At 39.1% G+C, this 21,031-nt stretch overlaps 1 protein-coding gene across 1 annotated transcript in view; it reads right to left on the reverse strand.

Moving 5' to 3' along the window:
- Nucleotides 1–21,031, reverse strand: part of SEMA3D (semaphorin 3D) — a 93,091-nt gene that overhangs the window by 14,601 nt on the left and 57,459 nt on the right. The window contains exons 9-14 of the mRNA XM_026052213.1: nt 20,807–20,876; nt 19,438–19,582; nt 6,340–6,562; nt 3,429–3,517; nt 2,154–2,195; nt 790–947 (exon numbers count right to left, since the gene is read on the reverse strand). Coding sequence (XP_025907998.1) covers nt 790–947; nt 2,154–2,195; nt 3,429–3,517; nt 6,340–6,562; nt 19,438–19,582; nt 20,807–20,876 — 727 coding nt within the window. The remainder of the gene's footprint in view (nt 1–789; nt 948–2,153; nt 2,196–3,428; nt 3,518–6,339; nt 6,563–19,437; nt 19,583–20,806; nt 20,877–21,031) is intronic.

Raw genomic sequence — 21,031 nt, forward strand, 5'->3', positions numbered from 1 at the left:
TACTACAAGAATTACTGTCAGGAAAGCTTCCTCCAAAGAGGAACAAACAGGCTGTAAAGGCAGCATGCTCAGAGCTCTGGCTAAATCGGCTAAATCAGCCAACAGTCCAAGAGGGACACTATGTGCCAAACAGCAAACACAGTTAGTGCTCCCCCTACATGTGAATTCATACCGGCTGTCCTAACCCATAGGTAAAGTTCATATATAGCCCCTTTCTTTGTGGAAAACTGCTCCCGATGTGTTCAAAACACACCATTGCAACCTCTGTCTGCCTCTCATGATTGGTTCATGAGTGCAATTTATGAGTGACACATTGAGCCGTAGCTGGCTTACTAAGTTATATGAGACAGGGGTAGCTTGTTAGTTTAGACTTGGAGAGTTAAACGCATCTGCTATTGACAGCTCTGGGGTGCTATACTAAACTCCACTATATGACTGTAAGTTTCCCCTATGCAAAAAGAGAGGGTCTTGCTTCTCTGTTTTCCATCACTACACTCACGCAGGCTCAGGCCTCAATCTAAGCATCTTGTAACTTAAAGCATTTGGCACAAAAAAGGGAAGTGATGAATTTACAGTGCCATTTGCAGTATCTGAGTTATTGTCACATGCACTTAAACAGTGTTATGTTGCCTTCACAGCTCTCCTAGCAGAAAAACAAATACAGTCAAAGCTTGATTATGATTTTAAGGCAAAAAGCGTGCCAAGTAAAAAGAAATACTCTGATTCGGAATCGCTAAATTCTTGCGAAGAAGAGGGTCTTTTGTGGTGCATAGCATTCTTTTTTCTCACCTTTTAGAAGTGGGGGCATATCTGGAACACGAGTTTCCATCCCAGGCACAGTATGGGTCTCTGGCAAGGCAGCAGTCTGCACAAGCCTTCCCATACGTGTGACATCTGTGCAGGGAGAGCTGAACCAATCCATCCCTGGAACCAATGTACAATTGTTGCTGCAAATCAGGCAAAGCAAATGAATTAGAAGCGTTCTCTGGGCAGCCCTTTTTAAAAGTTCCCTTCTGCAGGGTCACAGTTGCAGACTTTCAACCTTGTCCCAGATTTTATAAGGCGTGCGAGGACACCTCCTTCACTGCAAAATGTTTCTCAGGGCTCTGTTTRAATTGTACAATCTCCATCAATGCCGGACAACATGACAGTAAAGGGAGAGGACAGTAGTCCTGGAAAGACAACTGTACTCAACACCCTTTCACCTTTTGYCTGAACATATGAAAAAATCAGATGGTATCCACAGTGAGAGCAGTTTTAACAGTATGCTTAAAAAACAAGGGAAAGGATAGCCGTGGCAGAATCTGKATGGGGAACTAGCGATGACCTTGTGTGAATAAAACATTATCCCCGATTTGCTTCTGTTCTCCATGCAAAACAGGGATAATGTTACTTCCCTCTCCCCCAAGAGCGCGCGGGCTGCGTGCTGAGACAAGGGTGGTCCAGCGGCCGCTCTTGAGCCGGATCCGGCTCCGGCAGCGCTTCCAGCTGGCCCAACACCTCTTCCCGGGGGCGACGGATGGGAGGCAGCTGTGCAGTGCGTGTCCTGCTCGGCATGGCAGGCACGCCATGCTCTGCCACCACAGTGGGGTGGCGAGGGGGGCTCTGGTGTCATTGCGGCCCCCGAGTGCACGTGTGGCCACTGCAGAGCTGCCRTGGAGCAGCTTTTCACAGGGAGCTCCCCAATTGGTGCTGGACCTTGCCATTGCCAGCCTGGGACCACCCACATCTGCACTGTGAATTCGGAGCAGAGCCGCCAGTTTTCGGTCTGGGTAGGCACAACTTTTAGCACAAGGCCCTGATCTCAGTGAAGTCCTCTGTATTCCTAATAACAGAATAGCAGCAATAATAGTAACAAAAGTTTATTACTAGATTTAATAGAGTCAAGCATTTCTAATGTCAGGAAAATTGAGTGTGCATTGACTTCACTCACAAATTGCACAACTATATGACTAGAGATTTGTTTCCATGAATAATTTTGCTACACAAATTCCTGTTTGCAAGCAAATGTGAATTACTTTTTTTTTTCCTTTTTACCAAATACAATTTAAGAATCATCTCTGCAGAGTTTAGCAGATAAGCAACAGAAGTCATCAGAATATAAGAAGCTAGATGTCAAGTATACAATATATCTTAACAAACTTCTAAATTACCTGTTTCTGAGAAATCTCCATAGTTGAGATAAATGAAGGATGCTGAAAAATGAATTAGTAAAGCTTATTAATTTACATATTTTTCAGATGTTAATGGAAAAAGAGAACATCCGCACAACAACCACAAAAAAAGTAAGTAAAATTACAGATGAATTTACTTGGTTTAAATAGGTGTGGAAAAACAAAGCAAAACAAATACAAAACCTCCCCAGAAGCCTTTACATACATGCTTCCAGAAAAACCTCCCTGAATTACTGATGACTTCATTACTGATGAATTTTCCCTACTACTCATGAGGTGAGTGGCTCTTATTCACGGTCTGCAGTTTATCTCATCCCAGGGACTAGCAATGATCCTTCATATGAACCTAAGCACTATTTGAAAAGCTCAGATGGCTCTTAAGGGATGCAAAGGCAGATCTTCTGCACCAGAGCTTATTTCACTCCTATGAAAGACAGTGCAAGTTTTGTGAATGACTGATGGAAGARCAGGACAGAGCTCAGAGTACTATCTATTTCCTAACAGAAAATGATTCATTTAAGTCTAATGTTTAATTTTAATGTTTATTTTTAATTTTAATGAATATTTTAAGCCCTTCACTCTCTTCAATTTTTTTTTGTATTCAAAAGCACACAAGTAATATTTATAAAAGTTACCAAAAAGCCTTAAAAGAATGTCTGCTGAGCAGAAAAAAAAATCTACTTTTTTTTTTTTTTTTTTTTTTTTTTTTTTTTTTTTTGTATTAAATATGATATGGGGCATTTGCCCTTGATGTTATATTCTAAGAATGCAGCAAATTGGTACACATAGTGAAACTCTTGATTACTTGGCAGACCATTGAGTGATCTTGGTATTTTCAAAGTGATATTTATAATTAGTGTTCAAGACAGTGGAAAGAAGACATGAAGAACAAAAGCCTGACATATTAAAAGATATATGGAGAAATAATATATAAAGCTTTTGTCCTTAGGCTTGGAAAACACTGTGTTTAACTTCTAACTTCATTTATTTAATATTGGTCAGAACTTCTGGCTAAGGCCACCTCTAGCACATAAGAGAGAGAATATATGATAAAGTGATCAAAAAATATGGAGTTTTGTTTCTTTTTCTCATTTGACTTAGCCAAGGAATACCAACACATTTAAAATTTTAAACAGTGTCCCTCTGGAAACTTGAACTAGTTCCAATAAACAAACAACCAGACATATGAGGTCACTCTGGGCCTTAAATTCCCCTAAATAATATTTAATTAATGTTGTTTCTATTAATACTTACCTTGAATATTTGGAGTTCTTCTAGGACTACCTCCTCTTTAGTCCACTTCTCCTTTGTGATGCTCACAACTTTCAACACTGTGCCTATGTCTGAAACAAAAACACATTGCATTATCCCTACAGTCATGTTTCAGTACAAAAGTGCTTCTTCCTTTCTTATTTTATATCAACTTGATCTTGGATTCCTTTTTTAATAAATAAAATAATAAAAAAGCGATGTTCTAAACTTAGATTACAAAGAAAAAAATGAAATAATGGCCATTGGAAAACAAGTTAGTGAACCAGGGATGTAGTCTTCAAACAACATCTATCCATGCTAGGTATGTGAATGGCTCCTGTACACTACACTTGTGTTTTTACTGTATTGATGAGCSAATGGAACTGTAGGCTGCTCTTGGCATCAGTGATCTAACTTGCCTGCTGCACACACAGGCACACATGCATACACACCACGCACATGCATACACACCCCTACACACACTTCCCAGCTACTAGTTTCTGCACTTTTCCTTGCCCCAGACTTGGAGCCCATCTCACACCCAAAGAGAGTCAACTTGGAGAGCTACAGTGGCAGGAAGCTACTTGCTTTTGTTTTAGAGGATCAGTTTTTATACTGCTGAGCTTCTTAGTGAGAAGTAGGTTGCATTTTAATGTGTGGAATTATGCATTATATTTTTTCTCATTTACCCTGATACTCGGGGGAAATTTTTGAACAAATAATTCTTTTCACATCAGGACATTCATTTAGAAACTGTAGAAAGAGCTTGCTTAGATATACCTGGAGGGTTTTTGTTCTTTTTTTTTCAAGTTGAAGTTATTTGTTAATTTCAACTTTAATTCCTGATTAATGAATAAAATAGCTACCCAGTTCAACTCATATCTCCACAAACATGTGAATTTTGAACTGCCTTAAAAATAAACATTGAAAGTGAGATGGGGAAGTGGACTGAGTGGCTCGAATATACAATGTGGAAATGCCAAAAGACAGCCTGATCCTAAGCATTATGCACAATATTAAAAGGGTAACAGCACAGGAAAGTGGAAGGAGTGAGATTATCATTCTAAGTTTCCCAAAAAGCATCATATGACTAATCACAATGAAAAATATTTCAATTTGTCTTGGCCAGTTTACCATGTTTGCCAAAGTCTGTGCATGTGTAAGGGGTTGCAGGGAGGCTGGGTACTGAGCTGCCAGCCTCCCTGAGGTCTGTCACATTCAAACACACAAACTCCCAAACTGCTGCTGCTCAAAATCTTGAGTTATTTGCTATATTTGTGTTTGGTCTCTACATATAACAGCTGAAATTCTATCTTTGAGTTTACTTTTCTCTTTTTCTTAGGACAATTTTATGTGGGTAAAATGGAACAAAACCATGTGCTTTTGGAAAAGAAAACTCTCACTTTTAATGAAGGCAGTGCAGACAAAAAAAAGTTTGTGTATTACAGAGTGCCACCTAGTGACTACATCATATATGCTGGTCTAAAAAGCTCCAAGCCTGAAGAATTACTCTGCAAATTTAATCATTTATGCTGGTCAGTAACAGTATTCTAGCCACTAAACTCTTTATATAGTTTAATTCCTATGAGAAATGATTATAATCAAGGATAGCAAAACCCTGAGAGTAACCTATGCAACCACTGGAAGGAAATTTTGTACGCTTTAGCTAGCAAACTTATGTTTCCTTACAGCTTAAGCTTAAATTTTTTTTCTACTTTATTATCATATGAAAAGTAAGACTTAGATGGAGCAGGCACTCTCTCAAATTCAAGACATCTCACAACTTAAGAAATGTGGTCATTTTTCCACTTGGGTGACTATAAGAACGATTTCGTTCAGAAAGCAACCAGGATTTTCCATGATTATGGCACCAAGGCAACCCTTCTAGCTCTGTGTACCTCAGCTTCCCCTCTTGTGGGATAAGGATAACGACAATGACCTCCTTAGCAAAGCATTTAAATGGGAAAGAAAGTGCTTTGTTAGAGCTGGTAATACTCAAGGAATTTCAAATGTGGATTGGGAATAAGGAATTCCAGTAAAGTAAGTGTGTGTATAATTACTTCTGAAACACTATGAATAGGTATGGTATGCTAATGTTTCTTTGCATACCATGCTGCTGGGTGATCCTTCCAGTGATTTGAAACTTAATTGCAATTATAAAATTAGACTTTCTCCTTAAGGTATACAATAATCATACAAATGTAAATAGATACATAATTATGCATAATATAACCACAAAGCATGTTTTTTCCTGTCAGAGTAGCTCAATCTCAATCTATTCATCAAACTCAGACCTCTGATTTGAAGCTATTCATGTTGCAAAGTAATATTTTTTAAGTGTTTTAGTGGAATAAGGCAAGAGCTTTAGGCCTGATTTTAAATGTTCAATGTCACATAAAACTTAATACTGAAGCAGTAGGTCATTTTTGATAATGGAAATTACTTCTTTAAGCTACTAAGGGTTTTTCTTTTTATTGCTTTGTTGTGTTTTGCTTTTTAATGGCTTACTGATGTGCTGCCATCAAGAAGTAGAGCCAGATAACCATGTAGTTTATACTGTATACACTATCATGTAGTTTATCCCAGTCAGGCACTTGGACAGGAAGAAAGTCTATTCTCAATTTATCTGAGTTATCTCCTCAAGAGCATGACATGTTAAAATCCTCATCTCAGTAGTGATTCTCTGAGCCAACAAGTTCATCTAATATCAGTGTTTTTATGAAGTGCTGGCACACACTTGAGGGTACCTGAAACCTTCATGAAGTTGCATCCAGGCGAAAAAAAATATTACTTTTAAAAGAAGATTTTGAGCTTTCTGATGCTTACCGGAATGTTTACTGGTGCCTGCTGGTTCAAAAGAAATTGTTCTTAAGGGACAAGTGTTCTGTAGCGTGACCCTGGAAATCTTACATACCTGTTCCTAGGAACATAACATCATACTGTCCATCCTCTGCCATGACGTGATCCACCACAATCTGTGTCAGTCGGTAGTCCACATTGATTCGAGTGAACACTGGTCCTCTGGTCACTGGGTAGACTGATTTGTACATCAATGGATGGCGTTTTATAAAGCTGATGACTTCATCAGGGAAATCTCTGGTAGACTTTATAAGCGGGTCGTAAGTTTTGCTTGGACACTGAACAAAAGAGAGGGAACAAGAAGATGAAAGGAATATTAGGAAAGAAATAGGGGTAATTGCAGATATTTTTGTGTGTGTATTTTGAAGACTAGAGGTTTCTATCTAGCTTCTCAGTTTTCTTGAAAAGCAGGATACTGACACATGTGCCTAAATAGAAATATAAGTTTAGTCAGATGTTTCCTTAACCTAAAACCTTGGCCAAGAAAGGCTTGTTCTGTATACGTGTAAACACACAAATCCATTCAAAGAATAGCTCCCATCTATTTTMTTTTATCTTTTAAAACTACCTAAAACTTGCTAATTTTTCTCATCCTACCTACTTGTGCTACTATAGTCAGAATCACAAATCTTCTGTAATATTTCGATACCTGCACCTACCCCACAGATGTATGTATATTCTGAAGAAAGAACCCTGAAGAAAGTTATGTTCCAGACATAACTTGGGCTAACACAAATTTAACATTAAAAAGGCAATATGAGAAAAAAAAAAGGTTGTCTGTTCAATGGTGGATAGTATTAGATGTAACATTAATAGTCTTACCACTAAACCAATCATGACGATACAACACTATTCTCAACCTGCTTCTTTCAAGCCATACATTCATGACATATTTTTAGGTTTTTTTTTCTTTGCAATATATATTGGCATCATCAAAATTTAATCATTAACAATCCAATCATGTAGGATAATTCCAACTATTCTTATAGCATTTTGGAACTACTGAGATATAATACTGTAATATCCAATGACAGTCTAGATCCCATGAGAAATTTGGTCTCATATAAGTCCATATAAGATGAATTCAGTCCACATTCAATTAGAAACCAAGTCTTCTGCCAGAACATTGGGAAATCTTTTTGAATCTGTAAGAAATCAGGGTGCTCAGTTCATCATTTCATACCACTGACCAGAAAGCCGCACTAGTGCCCACTATTTCATTCACAGAAAGCATCTCTCTATCTCTCTCATATATAGATATGTATATATTTACATATAAATAATCACATATATAGCATATGTATAGATATTAATCTGGAGAGTTTTCATGGTGGGATGCATATATCCCTAGAGAGTTTTACCTCCCTCATTCTCTGCCCCACTCACAGGAGCCTTCTCACTTCAGGTGTTTTCCGAGAGGGAAATCAAGTCTGAAATGAATAAATGATCTATTATTCCAYTCAGCTTGCCATTTCAAGGTACAGGTACCCATACACAGTTCAAGCACAGATACCCATATACAGTTCAATTTGCTATATACTGAATAAACTAATTTTCCTGGTAGCTGTGCAGGAGACTTTCAAAGGTAAATCTGCACTGCCCTCCAGTGGCTATTGCTGGATAATCTCAACGACTCAAATCACAGGAACTAGTCACAAGTCATTTATTTTCTGCTGATTTTATTTCCTCTATCTTCAGCAAAGCCAGAGAATGTGTCCTCTGTGCATAGAGGAGAGAAATCAAGCACAACACATGTATGAAAGGCAGTGGATTTAGGCAGAAGTATTTCTGCCAATTTCCTATTCCTGAGTGATGGGTGATGTCTGATTGCCCCTCTCTCTCAGGCCAAGTATCTGCCCTGGTGTTGAAGTGGACAAGAACTGGGCAAGTGACCCACTGACTTGAGGCTTGACTAATGCTTGGCTTGACTAATGGCTGAATCTTTGGGGAATAAGTCCAGAGTCATAGTAGTAGAAGGCGACTAGTAAGTGCTTTAATAATGTTCCTTTTTTTTTATTTTCCTTTTTTTTTTTTTTTTTGTTACCTCTTGACTGAATTGCCCACACCTATCTTTTTGATTGCCTACAGGCAATAAAGGACCATAACTTTCTAATAAATTGCATAGGACAGCCTCATTTTTATTTTTCTTATAATAAAAGGCATATTCCACAGATGTCAAATGATTTCTCAGAGGAGAGTTTCGTTTCTTATTCGCGTAGCTGAAAGTTGTGCCCCAGCTCACAGATCTAGGGCTGCTCTCTGGCTCTGAACAGTGCAGCCTCATCCTCTTCCAAGGATGCTGAGATCCCTCTTTTAGACCACACTTGCCCAGTGTCTCTTGTTCACTGTTGAGGTTGGCTCCCATTTCTATTTGGCCTTTACCAACAACCTAATCAAATCCTGCTGTTCATTTTTTCTTACACACATCTTTGTGCTTTACTCCAGGCTGATCCTCACATTTCCTGCTTTCAGAATGCCAAAAACCTTCCTCCCCAATCTCCTTCAAGKGTCTCCTTAACATGCCTGTTGGTGTGAGTCCAAGAAGTTCTACAAGGCTGATTATATCGATACTTTGCGATCCATATTCTCTCAAATTCATCTTTGTACCTTCTTTCCTTCTACGACTTCTTACATGTTTTTACTGTCCCGTTTTACACTTAATCTGTCACCTGAGTCTGAGACACTTTTTAGTTTCAGTCTGGATTTATCTAAATGCATTACTGGGAAGTACTAATTCCTAGACAATAATAAGAACTAGAGACCATATTCCAAGTGATGACATGCCTTCATGTATGTCCTGCGGTTTGCTTAATTTTTCAAACTACTTTTTTTCCCTGTGCTTCCTGCCAGGTGGAGCCATAACACAGTTTGTGAAGAAAGAAATATGAACAAGTAATATCTTCGCAAGGTTGGGATTTGAAGTGAAGTTGCTTTGCAATCCTCCTTCACAGTTAATCCCTACAAACAGAAAGCACTACACTCCCCAGTTCTCCAGCTCAACACGCCTTCCATTTGTGGTGCCAATTAAGGACTTGCAGTCAGGATTTATTCCATGATGTAAGGGTTGGCATTATCCAAAGCATTTGAATTAGGAATGATATACACTGTGCCAAGGGCTGAGCACATGCCTCTCCCTTTGCTGGTGCTTATCCTCCCAGTGAGGCAACTTTAGCTAACTAGGAGCGGATCTCTCCCTGTGGACTCTGTACCAAACTTGGATCCATCTCCCCTTAAAGACCCTTTTCCTCTCCAATGACAATTCCCTACCTTGGAAAAGTAAAAGTTAATAGGACAGGGCATGACTGAAGCTTTGATCTTGCAGATTTAGCTTCACAAGGGGTGTTGTGTGCCTGTATCTAAATACATCTAATACAATGCACTTCATATCCAGTTCCATGAACACACACCTGCACAAATAAACTAAAAGGAAAGATAGACCAATTTGTCAAGCAAAATATTCTGAGGATAACATTCTTAAAAATGTCAGAGATTCACTGAAGATAAAACAGGTCAGTGAAGTACAGTCCAGCTACTGTTTTTATAGTTTAATTCTCTTTCTTATTTTCCAAAACAGGGTAGAAACATCAAATCTGCAGGGGACATTTCCAGATCTGTCTTCAACCCCAAACAGGCCTACAGGATTGCCTGGGGGACACATGCCTCAAGTATACTAGCATTATACCCTACTAGCATTAAGAAGCATGAAAAAAACAGTTCATTTAGAAGTATATATACTTTTGTTAAGAGCTAATCCTATGGATTTTCTGCTAGCATTTGCRCAAGAAATTTATCCTCTGGTTTGCTGAGTATGATCTCCCATGCTCTGTGTCCTGCTGCGCTTTCACACATTAAAGGCTTTACAAGGTTACACTCTTGAGGTGGGTTGTAATCTTATTTTTTTAAGATAATAATGTTAGTTTAATAATTTGACAAAGAAATACATAGTTCTGAATTACTTACCAAAAGACACTGAAGAATAGGTGTGACAAACAATATAATATCGATTTTATACTTTTGTTTTTGGGAAAAAAATTGAGCAATACTACAAAAGAAATGATTAAAACAGCTCGATAACTATACAAATGCCAAGTTATATACACACTTTCAACATAAACAATGCTTCAGAAATGGACATTTCTCTTTATCTTTAGAACAATTTAGTCTGAATCTCTTCCTACTTACACTGGAATCCAGACTCAAAAATCTTACTGATTTCAAAAAGGAATTTGTGTTTAACGGGCTGAACTGAAGTTTTTTGAATTTAGTAGAAAGAGACTCATTTTCCATATTTACACAGGACCAGAATCAAAGTCATTGTTATTTGCTTCCCCAGCTGTACTCTCTTTTCCCTTACTCAGTACTACAGTTTGATTTTCCCTTATATGTGCATTTTCTGTGGTTCATGCTCTCACTCAATAACTTTAAGATACAGCCTACATCTTCTGTGGCTCTGTTTATTGTTCACCTACCTCTGGCCAGAAATGTATTTCTATTTCAAAATGAGAATAGCCCAATGAGTCTAAAAGATGTCCCAGATTTTTGCCAAGCTTGGGATGTGAAGTGCTTAAGCACCTTATCAAAAATGTTTAAACAAAGGATGATGAGAGTAGTGACATCACTTACTAARGACAGCTAGGTTAAAATGTATACCAACATGGAACTATAAAGCTGTTAAAATATTCCCAGAAGCCCTAAACCTATCATGCACAATATGGGGAAATCTCTGCCAACTTGTGTAGTTCATTTATGAGAAACAAGAACTAAAGGTCTGATCTAGAGTCCACTTGAGTCAACAGGACTTTTCCAATTATATCAGTGGGCTCTGGATCCCATCCTAAGAAAGCATGACCACCAAGAACAGCTGGCCAGGTGTGACTCTATTATGCTTGGCAAAGGGGGCTATTTCCAGAGGCATCACCAACCGTGGCACRATGAATGGAATGAAAACTGCATTTGGGCCACCCTTTGGCAAAGTCCTCAGGCAGCTGTTAAAAACTGTGTCCACCCATCATTACAGAACAATTCCTGTAAGCTTGTGCTTCCTTTTGGAGCGATCAATAGGATGTATGATGATAAAGGCTGGATGGCCAAGTGGGTGAGTGAAGTAGCCTTTCACCTCAGAAAATGTGAGATCACATCCTGGTGCATGTCCCATGTGATAATGGTAGGGTGTTCTCTGCCCAGTTCACAGGGGACATTTATTCACATCATCAGCACCAGATGCTGTCTCAGATATGTRAAATGGTCTCCCACTGGAGACAATGAGAGATCTGCATTTGTATCAAATGTCACAGGCGTAGGCTGGCAGTTTTGTTTTGTGTGAATTACACAGGCATCCATTTCCACAGAAGTTCTTATAATATTATCACTCTGCTATCTCATCATGTGTTTTACAATAGATAAGGGATTCATCTCACCTCACTTAGATTCTTCCCTTGGCTGCATATGAACTTTTCAAAGGAGATGTCTATCTCTTTCTTTCTAACAAACAAATCTAAAGAAACAGCTCAGAGATGATRCTTTTCTTCTAGATAGTTAATGTCAAGAAAAATGAATCATCTAATGGGAAATGGGAAAATTCTAATGGGAAAATTAGTTTTGCCGGAGAGAAATAATGCAAAGAACATTCACTGTGCAATTTATTCTTTTCAGGTTTCTTACACTTTTGTTATCATGAAGGATAACAATATAAATCTGCATGTTAAGAAATGAAAAATTTCTTGAATGAAAAATGAAAAAGAGAGAAAAAATAACCACCACAAAACACGGTGAAAAGTGCTATGTATACTTCTATTCAACTGCTGTACAAACTCCAAGTTACAAAACTTTTACAGAATTAATTCACTATTTACTTTAAGTCTTTTCAATACCTTCAATGTAACCTCAAGTTGACAATAATCACACTGGATCCAGTTCTAATCCTGAATGATCTGAAAAAAAATGCCTTTTCTTCTTCCCTCACTTGTCTGTATCCAAACTTGATCAGGAGGTGGTAAATGAAAGTTAATCTTTCTCAACTAAAAGTAAATATTCACTAACTCAGCTGCACTACACACACGTGAGATTTTCTCTTTTTTCACTTATCTTATTAAATTTGCAGCTTAGCGTGGTACTGGATGTGTAGATCTCACACAATACTAAGACATACGGTGCAACTGTGTTAACATTATGTGGGGCCTCTGGCCAAGATTTTCAAAGGCTTGTGCCAGAAGTCAGGGTCCTAAATAAATGCCTGATTTGCCAAAATGCATAGTGCTTCATAGCATCCAGTGAAGTCAGTAAGAGCTGCTGGATCTAACACCTATTAAAATTGTGACAATTATTTAGGAATCTACCTTTAAAGACTGTAAAAAAAAATCCTTTTCATTTAGTGGTGTGTCTTTAATTCAGTAATAATGTTGACTGTCAACAATTTTTAAACACTGAATGCCCTTCCCTGTGATCTTCAAGAGTTCTGCTTTCTACTGTGCCTAAAGTCCTAGCTTAAGAGTGACTTACCACTCTTCCTTAATCTTAGATCTCCTTAACAKCCTAACACCCACAGGCTGGATACACAAGAGGCACTCGACATAAYTGAGCGCAGGGGGCATCTGCTTGACAAATTTCACAACCTCCAGGTAATTTTATGCAACTCACAAGGAAAAATAAGCACTATACTAATCCAGGCACTTTCTTGAGAGCATCTGAAGAAGTTAGTGGGAAATACTACGGCTGTTAAACTGTAAATTTTTGCTATCCTGGAGAATGAGATACCTTAGTCTGGATACTCTCCTGAGGGAAGGTTCCCTCTGTTCCAGGCTAATGGACCTGAATCATCCTGGGATCTCCCCCATTCCTTCCTGTGGAAGGTGTTTCACTGCTCATGGAATAACTATTATTAGTTTAACCAAAATACTAAGGATGTAATATATTAACCAAGGAGGCAAAAGATATGTTTTCCACTGGAAAACTCTCTTTTACACTAAGTGCTGCAGGAACTGGGAAAAAAGCTCTGCTTTACAGGAGAATGTATTAACCAGACACCAATACAGACACGGTCCTTGTCTCTACAACTCTCACATAGTGAATTTTTACCTAATAAGAGGACACAATGAAAAAAAATATGGTGCAGTCCATCAGCATTCCCCAATGATATAAAGTGTCCCAAGCTCTAAATGAGTTTTCTTATCACTGAATCATCTATTCACTTCTTTGTTAAATATAGACCTTCCCTTGACATTAAATGATGATTCTTAGGATTTAGGCACTTTCATGCTGTTGGAGATCTAGCTATAAACTGTTTTGAAGATGAGCTGACTCTGAGTCAGCTCGATGTGTGGCTCCTACTCAGCAGTTTGATCAGAGCTGCACAATACATTTGGCATTTGGACGTGCCTGCAAAGAGCCTTACTGTTTCTCTGTAGAACGGATGGGTTGTGTCAGAAAAAGAAAGTCTGGACATTTATCGGAAAGAATTTCTTGCTAACTTTGTAGTTACTGAGAGCAAGTATTAAAGAGGCCAAAGAATAAAAAGGCTCTCACAGATCACAGAATGTTCAAGTTTGGAAGGGACCTCTGGAGATCATCTAGTCCAACCTTCCTGCTGAAGCAGGGACATCTACAGCATGTGGCACAGGGCGGCATCCAGGCGGGTTTTGAAGACCTCCAGAGGAGGAGTCTCCACAACCTCCCTGGGCAGCCTGTTCCAGGGCTCTGTCACCCTCACAGGAATGAAATTCCTCCTCACACGGAGATGGAATTTCCTGTGTTTCAACTTACACCCATTTCCCCTTGTCCTGTCACTGGCCACCACTGAGAAGAGCTTGGCCCCTTCCTCCCTACATTCACCCTTCATGAACTTATACATGTTCATCAGGTGCCCTCTCAGTTTTCTCCAAGCTGAACAGGCCCAGTTCACTCAGTCTCTCCTCATACGGGAGATGTTCCAGTCCCTTAATCATCTTTGTCGCTCTCTGCTGGACCCTCCCTAGGAGCTCCACGTCCCTTTTGTACTGGGGAGCCCAGAACTGCACACAGTACTCCAGGTGAAGCCTCACCAGAGCTGAGTAGAGGGGCAGAATCACCTCCCTTGACCTGCTGGCAACACTCTTCATCATGCAGKCCAGGATCCCGTTGGCCTTCCTGGCCACGAGGGCACACTGCTSACTCATGGTTAACTTAGTGTCAACCAGGACTCCCACGTCCCTCTCCGTGGAGCTGCTCTCCAGCAGGTCGACCCCTAATCTGTACTGATGCCTGGGGTTATTCCTCCCCAGGTGCAGGACCCTGCACTTGTCCCCATTGAACCTCATGAGGTTCCTCTCTGCCCAACTCACCAGCCTGTCCAGGTCTCTCTGGATGGCAGCACAGCCCTCCAAAATGTTGGCCACCCCACCCAGCTTGGTATCACCTGCGAACTTGCTCAGGGTGCACTCAGTGCCCTCGTCCAGGTCATTGATGAAGAAATTGAACAGCACTGGGCCCAGTACTGACCCCTGGGGGACACCACTGGCCACAGGCCTCCAAGTGTACTCGGCCCCATTTATTACCACCCTCTGAGCTCTGCCATCCAGCCAGTTCTCCAGCTAGTTCTCTCCAGCCAGTTCTCTTCTTCTCTGAAGAGAAGAAGAAAACAGCCCAAATTTTTAGTGGAATTAAGAAGAACCTCCTCCCTCTGCTTAAAGAGTATAATCAAGCAAAACAAACAAACAAAAAATCTCTCTAAAACAAATTGGACATGGCAAATCTGCCCTATGCTGTCCTGGTATCTGCACTTTCACTGTGTATTTCTTTACCATTTAACACACCTGTTCTGTTGATGGTAGAGGCTGATACAAGAAAGCATTAATCTGAGGCCAACCAGACTGAGAACATTTGGATGAGCAAACTGGACTTTGCAGGTGGCACTTTGCAATCCTGCGCCAACCTCTGCAAGTGGGAAAGGTGACTGGGTTCACAGAGTTTCGAGAGGAGGCTATGAGCTGAACCATGATTCATGTTGGGGAAAACATGTTGGTAAGTAAGAGGAAGTGGAGGAGGATTTCTCAGGAAAACAAACCCCTAAAGTGAAACATTTCGCTTAATTGAGCAGCCCCATTTACAGTGGGGAGATCAAAGGGCTGAGGAATTGGAGAAGTGAAGAATGCATTCCACCCTATAAAAGAGCAGGTGAAGGAGGAAGAAAGTCTAAAAATAACAAGGAAAACCTGTGCATCCTCGGTGTTTTATGAACACACTTATTAAAGCAGCAAAACTAACCAGATGGGAGGACAGCGGGAAGCTTTTTGGCAGACAATGTTGTAGCATCTTTCTCTGTGGCTCAGCCAAGTCACAATAGGATGGATACAATATCCTGGCCAGCCTGTGCATTGGGTTAACAGAAGAAATAAAAGAAAGGGCTTCATTGAAGAAGGAGAGAAAAAATAAAGATGAGAAAGATCACAGAATAGCCAAACTGTCATMAGATTGTAAAGGTTTTGGAAAAAAATAAATAAAACAGAGTATCTGGAGGCTCAGGGCCATATTTTGGTGTTCAGGTAGGAAGTGGAATGAGGTGAGATGTAATGTTCTTAAAATGGACAAAAGGTGCATCCTCCATTCTGGACAGTTTTTTATTGTGATCAAGAAATCAATCAGAATACAAAATTCTGGCTTTGTTAATTCAGAAAATTCTTTTGAACTTTTGGCAAATTGATTAATATGAAAACCAGATCCCTCCGGAAGTATTTGGTGTTGCCCCAAATAAGAATTAAGGTCTGTGGTATTTTGATAGATTCGATTAAATGTTAATCAGCATTTTTAAACACTAAAAGTCTGGCCATAGTGATGATCTATTCATCAATAAAGGCAGGATGATTCCTTATATTCCTTATAAGGGTTACCAAATGGGCTGAATTCACTGTGTGATGCTCTGATACTACAATAGGTACAGCTACAGAAATGGGCTAGAAATGCTCTTTCCTCTTTATTTACTGAAAATCTTATTCTAATGCTTTCTCTGATCCCTCATTGGGCATTCTGAAAACTGTTCTAGGACACAGAGAAGATTCAGAACACATTTTAAGCAAAGTTCATGATTTCTTTTTCAATTGATAATTTTATGAATGAATCCTTAAAGGACTGGAAGAAAACTAGTTTTATTATCTGGGAACAGCTTCAGACATGCAAGTCCAATTTTCAAACAGTTAAAAAAAGACACGGCTAAAGCTCCCTCGGCTTCCAAGCCATCCTATGTGCTGGGGATGTTTCTTTTGTCTCTGTTTTTTTTTTTGCAGCTTCCCAATCTAAGGGTATTTCAAGCATTATCTCTGCTTAATTTCCATTATTTCCACTTCCTACCAACAGTGAGAAGAAAGCTGCAGGATCTGCAGGCGTGAGACATCAGACATGGGCCTGTCAGGGGGTCCCAGAGCTGACACCAGAGGGCAGGCGGACCATGCGGGTGCGCGAGACCCGGAGCTGCTGCCCCCAGTGCAGCAGGCGCCGCATTGTGAAGGAATGATCTCATGGTCATGTTGGGAGTTTATCGCCAGCACAAATTGCCACAGGAAGCATTTTGTCAAAATTTCAATATCAAAGTGGTCACAGCCCCTATAGTGAACAGCTTTATTTACTTAGGAGATAAAGGCAGCTGAGCAGAACGTTAAATTAGGGTAAGCAGGCTCCTGCTTCTGTATAAATGCTGAAAGGAAGTCAATGTCTCTCTGGAAGTCAAACTTCAAAAGGAAATGCATTTCATAATATAAGCATTTTTAGAAGTGGTTAGTTGCTTAAAATATAAGAAATATAAAACCAGAGGAGTACTGATCATGCTAATAGTGGGCAACACTTAGGGAAAGTTTTAATCTAAAAAAGAAAAAAAAAAATCTTAAAAATGGATGGATTATCCATCTTTGGCATTATTCTGAGCACTCCTGAACCAAAAAAGTGAAGACATTTGTCTTTAAGGAGTGGTGTTGCAGTACTTACACAAACTGAAGCTTTCTGAAGGCACAGCGCATACTGCCTCCCTTCCCTGCCATAGAGCACAGATCCCTGTTTTGGGATCACAGCCTAAACCTGTGCTGTTCCATAAGCTTGGCTTAGCCCATTATAAGATAAGAGTATGGCATAAGACTATTTTTTTATTTGGATGCCCTACCTTTAACCACCAAGCTTAAAGTATGTTGCAATCTAAGACTACTCCAGCTCACTAAGACATTAAAGATAAATAACTGTGCAGCAATACATTTACCTTATCTATACAGCAAAAAATTACAGATAGCCTTCCTCAGAGAGCTTTCTTCAGTAAAATCCGTTTCTATCCTCAGCCTATGGTCAGACAAACTGCTACAAAGATCATCTGGGTATGGAGGTCTTAAGGATTTTCATGGGACCATTTTCTCACAGCTGTTATCAGGTGCTTAAAGGAAGCAGTTGTAGAGTTAAGGGGTGGCTTATGGAAAATATCTGTTTATCTTTAAACTCCCAACCTTTAAAATACTTTAATGGATACTCAAATCAGTGATAAAGATCAGTGTTGACATGCTTCAGCATGACATGTTTCCTTCCTTGTGAATCCCAGCTCAACCATGTGATGGCTAATACACTCAAAAATGCAATGAGCTTATGACCCGTCTGTCTGTGCAGAGTGTTCATCCTTATGGGGCACCGTGAGCTTTTCAAGAGAGTTATTTTAATCTCTTCAGATACCATGGGACCAGCTATTGTTCTCACTGGCACCATTTTTGTACTTAAAATTAAATGCATCTGCACTTCTTGACCAGTAATGGAGTTGCATGTGCTGAAGAAATAATGATTAAAATAATTAAACGTAATCTTNTTTTTTTTTTTTTTTTTTTTTTTTTCTGGGGACATCATGCATTCTGCACAAGAGCAAGACATGTAAGCTACACTGTCTAAATTAGGAGTCTATTTGCTCCAGCAGTTCAGATCCCAGGCGGTCTGAATCAGGCTCTGAAGCTGCCTTGCTCTTTATGGAGATCATTTATGCCTTAAAGACATGGGCCAAGGCTTGGTCCATAGCCTGCTGAAGGGGGAATGGCTAGTTCAGTAGTTAATTGAGGCCTATAATTTTGAACTACATATAAAGACATTTACATATAAATAAATTGTGAACTACAACATCCAGAACTCTGATAATTATACTCTGATACATATGTGCCTGAACGTACCATTCAAAGATAAGCTGTTCAAATATGTGTTATAGATGCCCACTCCAACTTGTACCACTTATCTCCCAGATATGTAGGACAACAGTGGACTTGGCAGGAAGGCAGGAAGGTGCATTGACAGGATGATGAAGAGTACACAGATACACAAGTGAAATAGTGAGAAGATCTAAATAAACCAGAAAATATGGCCAGAAACTAAGGTTACGCTGATGCTGACATCCCAGAAATCACACCGAGCCACCTGGATGGATTTTAGCTGAGGCAGCAGTGCCATTCTGACCATGGAAGCTTGGTGCTCAGCTGGGTTTGCACAGCTGCCTACTACCACTTTGCTCAGTACCTGACCTAGATTATATAAAGCTATCTTAGATAATATCTATATTACTCCTAATTTATTTCACTCTGACCTTCTAAGTAAAATTCTACTCATTTTATTTTCTGCTTTTTTAAAATTATTATTAAGTGGTTGCATTTTTTTGAAATATCCTTTTCTTCCTCAACTGCGAATGCAGGACCATGATTTAAAAAATTTATTGTTGCAGTACAAAGATAAAACAAAAAGTCAGAAATGTGAGAATTCAAATAAAACACCTCTTCATAATTTAATAGTCTGAAAAGAAAAGCATTTAGCTTTTTATGGAGTGTTGGTGTCTCAGGGGTGATATGTCTCAACAGATGGGAATATAGCTGAATAGTAGAGAATAGCTGAATAGTAGGAGACCACAATATGAGAGACAATCAGGAAATGGACAGTCTGGACACAATGTTATCTCAGAGAAGTGGAAACTGTGCGTGTCTGTGTGTGTGTATATATATACACACACAAACACATACATATTTAAGAAGGGTAGGTAGAAGTCTGAGCTGTCAACCGTAGGGAAAGAGTTGAGAGGATAATTTAAAACATCCTGAGTGGAAAATGTTAGTTACTAATCTGGAGGGGAGAAAAGTATAATGACCTTTCAGTAAAAATAGCAGTATGTAATTAAGGAGACACTTACTGTACCAGGTCTGGGATACGGGATACGACCTTCGTATTGTACCCATCGATGATCTGCACTCTCTTTGTGAGCGTAAGGGCCATTGAAGACAGCCCGGATGTCTGCCATGCTGTACACACAAACCGCTGAGCCCTTGAAGACAGAGCTGAAAAGAGAAGGCAGGTAGAAATGCATGTTTCAAGTGTTAATAAGAGTATCTTTGATCAGATCAATTAATTCTGCTGAGTCTGATAGGTTCTGCATCAAGTCCTGCACCCAAGAGTTGCTACAAATGGTGCTAAATAACAGATGTTGTGTACTGGTCTGGTAATTTCACATGATTTATGTTGCTGTCACTGCAGTTTAAATATTGCTCACCAGGACTTGCTGGTCCTTGGGATAACTTGCTAGACTGTCATTTCTCCTAGTGGCAGACTGGTTCTTATGTCATTTATTGACTATTATGATAAGAACCTTCTGCAGCTGGAAGTCTGCATTTGTATCATTTTGTAGAATTATGAGTACATAAAACAGAATTAAAGAAGAGATAGAGAGGAATKAATATTCTGTGTTCTTTTCTAAAAGAAACAGTCCATTTCTTTAGTGAAACCCCATCACGCTGCAGACAGAGATGTATTTTAGTTATTTCCTGGGCCATCATCAGCAACATTTCATTCCATTCTAAATATTTAATGTGGTTGCAAGTTCTGTGGATCCACAGTGGAGGTTGTTTCTCACTTAAGGAATGTCTTTTCACTACGCTTGCAGTGTTCAAGGTACAATTAGTTCTTATTAATTACACTAAATTCAGAGGTTCTGGAGGCAAAATAAATAATAATTTTCTGACAGTTCTGCATAGCTTGCCTCACTATCATAACTGAGATGTTCATTACTCTACCCCATGAGATAAAGTTATTCTTCAATCAACTCTGCATATAAAATGGTAGTGCTTTATGAATTTTTCWTTAACAAAAATGGCATCTTGATATACTGCTTTAAAGCACAATACTTTTTGATCTAAAGACAAGTTGATATCAAGCCATTGTTTATAGAAAAGATAACATTTGATGTCAATAAAATATATTAAATAGGTACTATTTGGATCTTAATAATGTAGTTTGCAAATTTGAATCAGTATGTTCTTGTTTGTTTTTAAATTTGTATGTTGTTTTTTCATAAGTTAGGCACACAAAGRTTTAGGAAAATTAGTTTTTCCATTTCTGAAAATACTGGCCAYATTGATTACAGCCCCACTATGGTAAACCTTACTCCAGCAGTCTCCTGTTGCTCTTAAAATGAGGGTGAACTGATATCAGGGTTTTATGAAAGGCCTGAGCTAAACCTTCAGGACTGGTTTGGTGGTGGTAGGGAACACAATCCTAACACATACCTTGTTGTAGTGAAGACTCCATATACAAGAGGGTTTCTCTCATCTCTGGTAGAAAGTAAGAATATATCTTCTGCAATGGGAAAAGAGCCTTTTTTAATTAAACATCCATTTAACATTTATATTTATAATTTGGAGTTTTGTAAACACTTAAGCTTCATTTTTCAGTTTTAATTTATGCCACATGAATTCATGCAAATATTCTGAGGTATCTACATTCGCAGATAG

Source organism: Nothoprocta perdicaria, unplaced genomic scaffold, assembly GCF_003342845.1.
Source record: "Nothoprocta perdicaria isolate Ctin4 unplaced genomic scaffold, notPer1 scaffold_85, whole genome shotgun sequence".
In the NCBI taxonomy this organism is placed as follows: domain Eukaryota; kingdom Metazoa; phylum Chordata; class Aves; order Tinamiformes; family Tinamidae; genus Nothoprocta; species Nothoprocta perdicaria.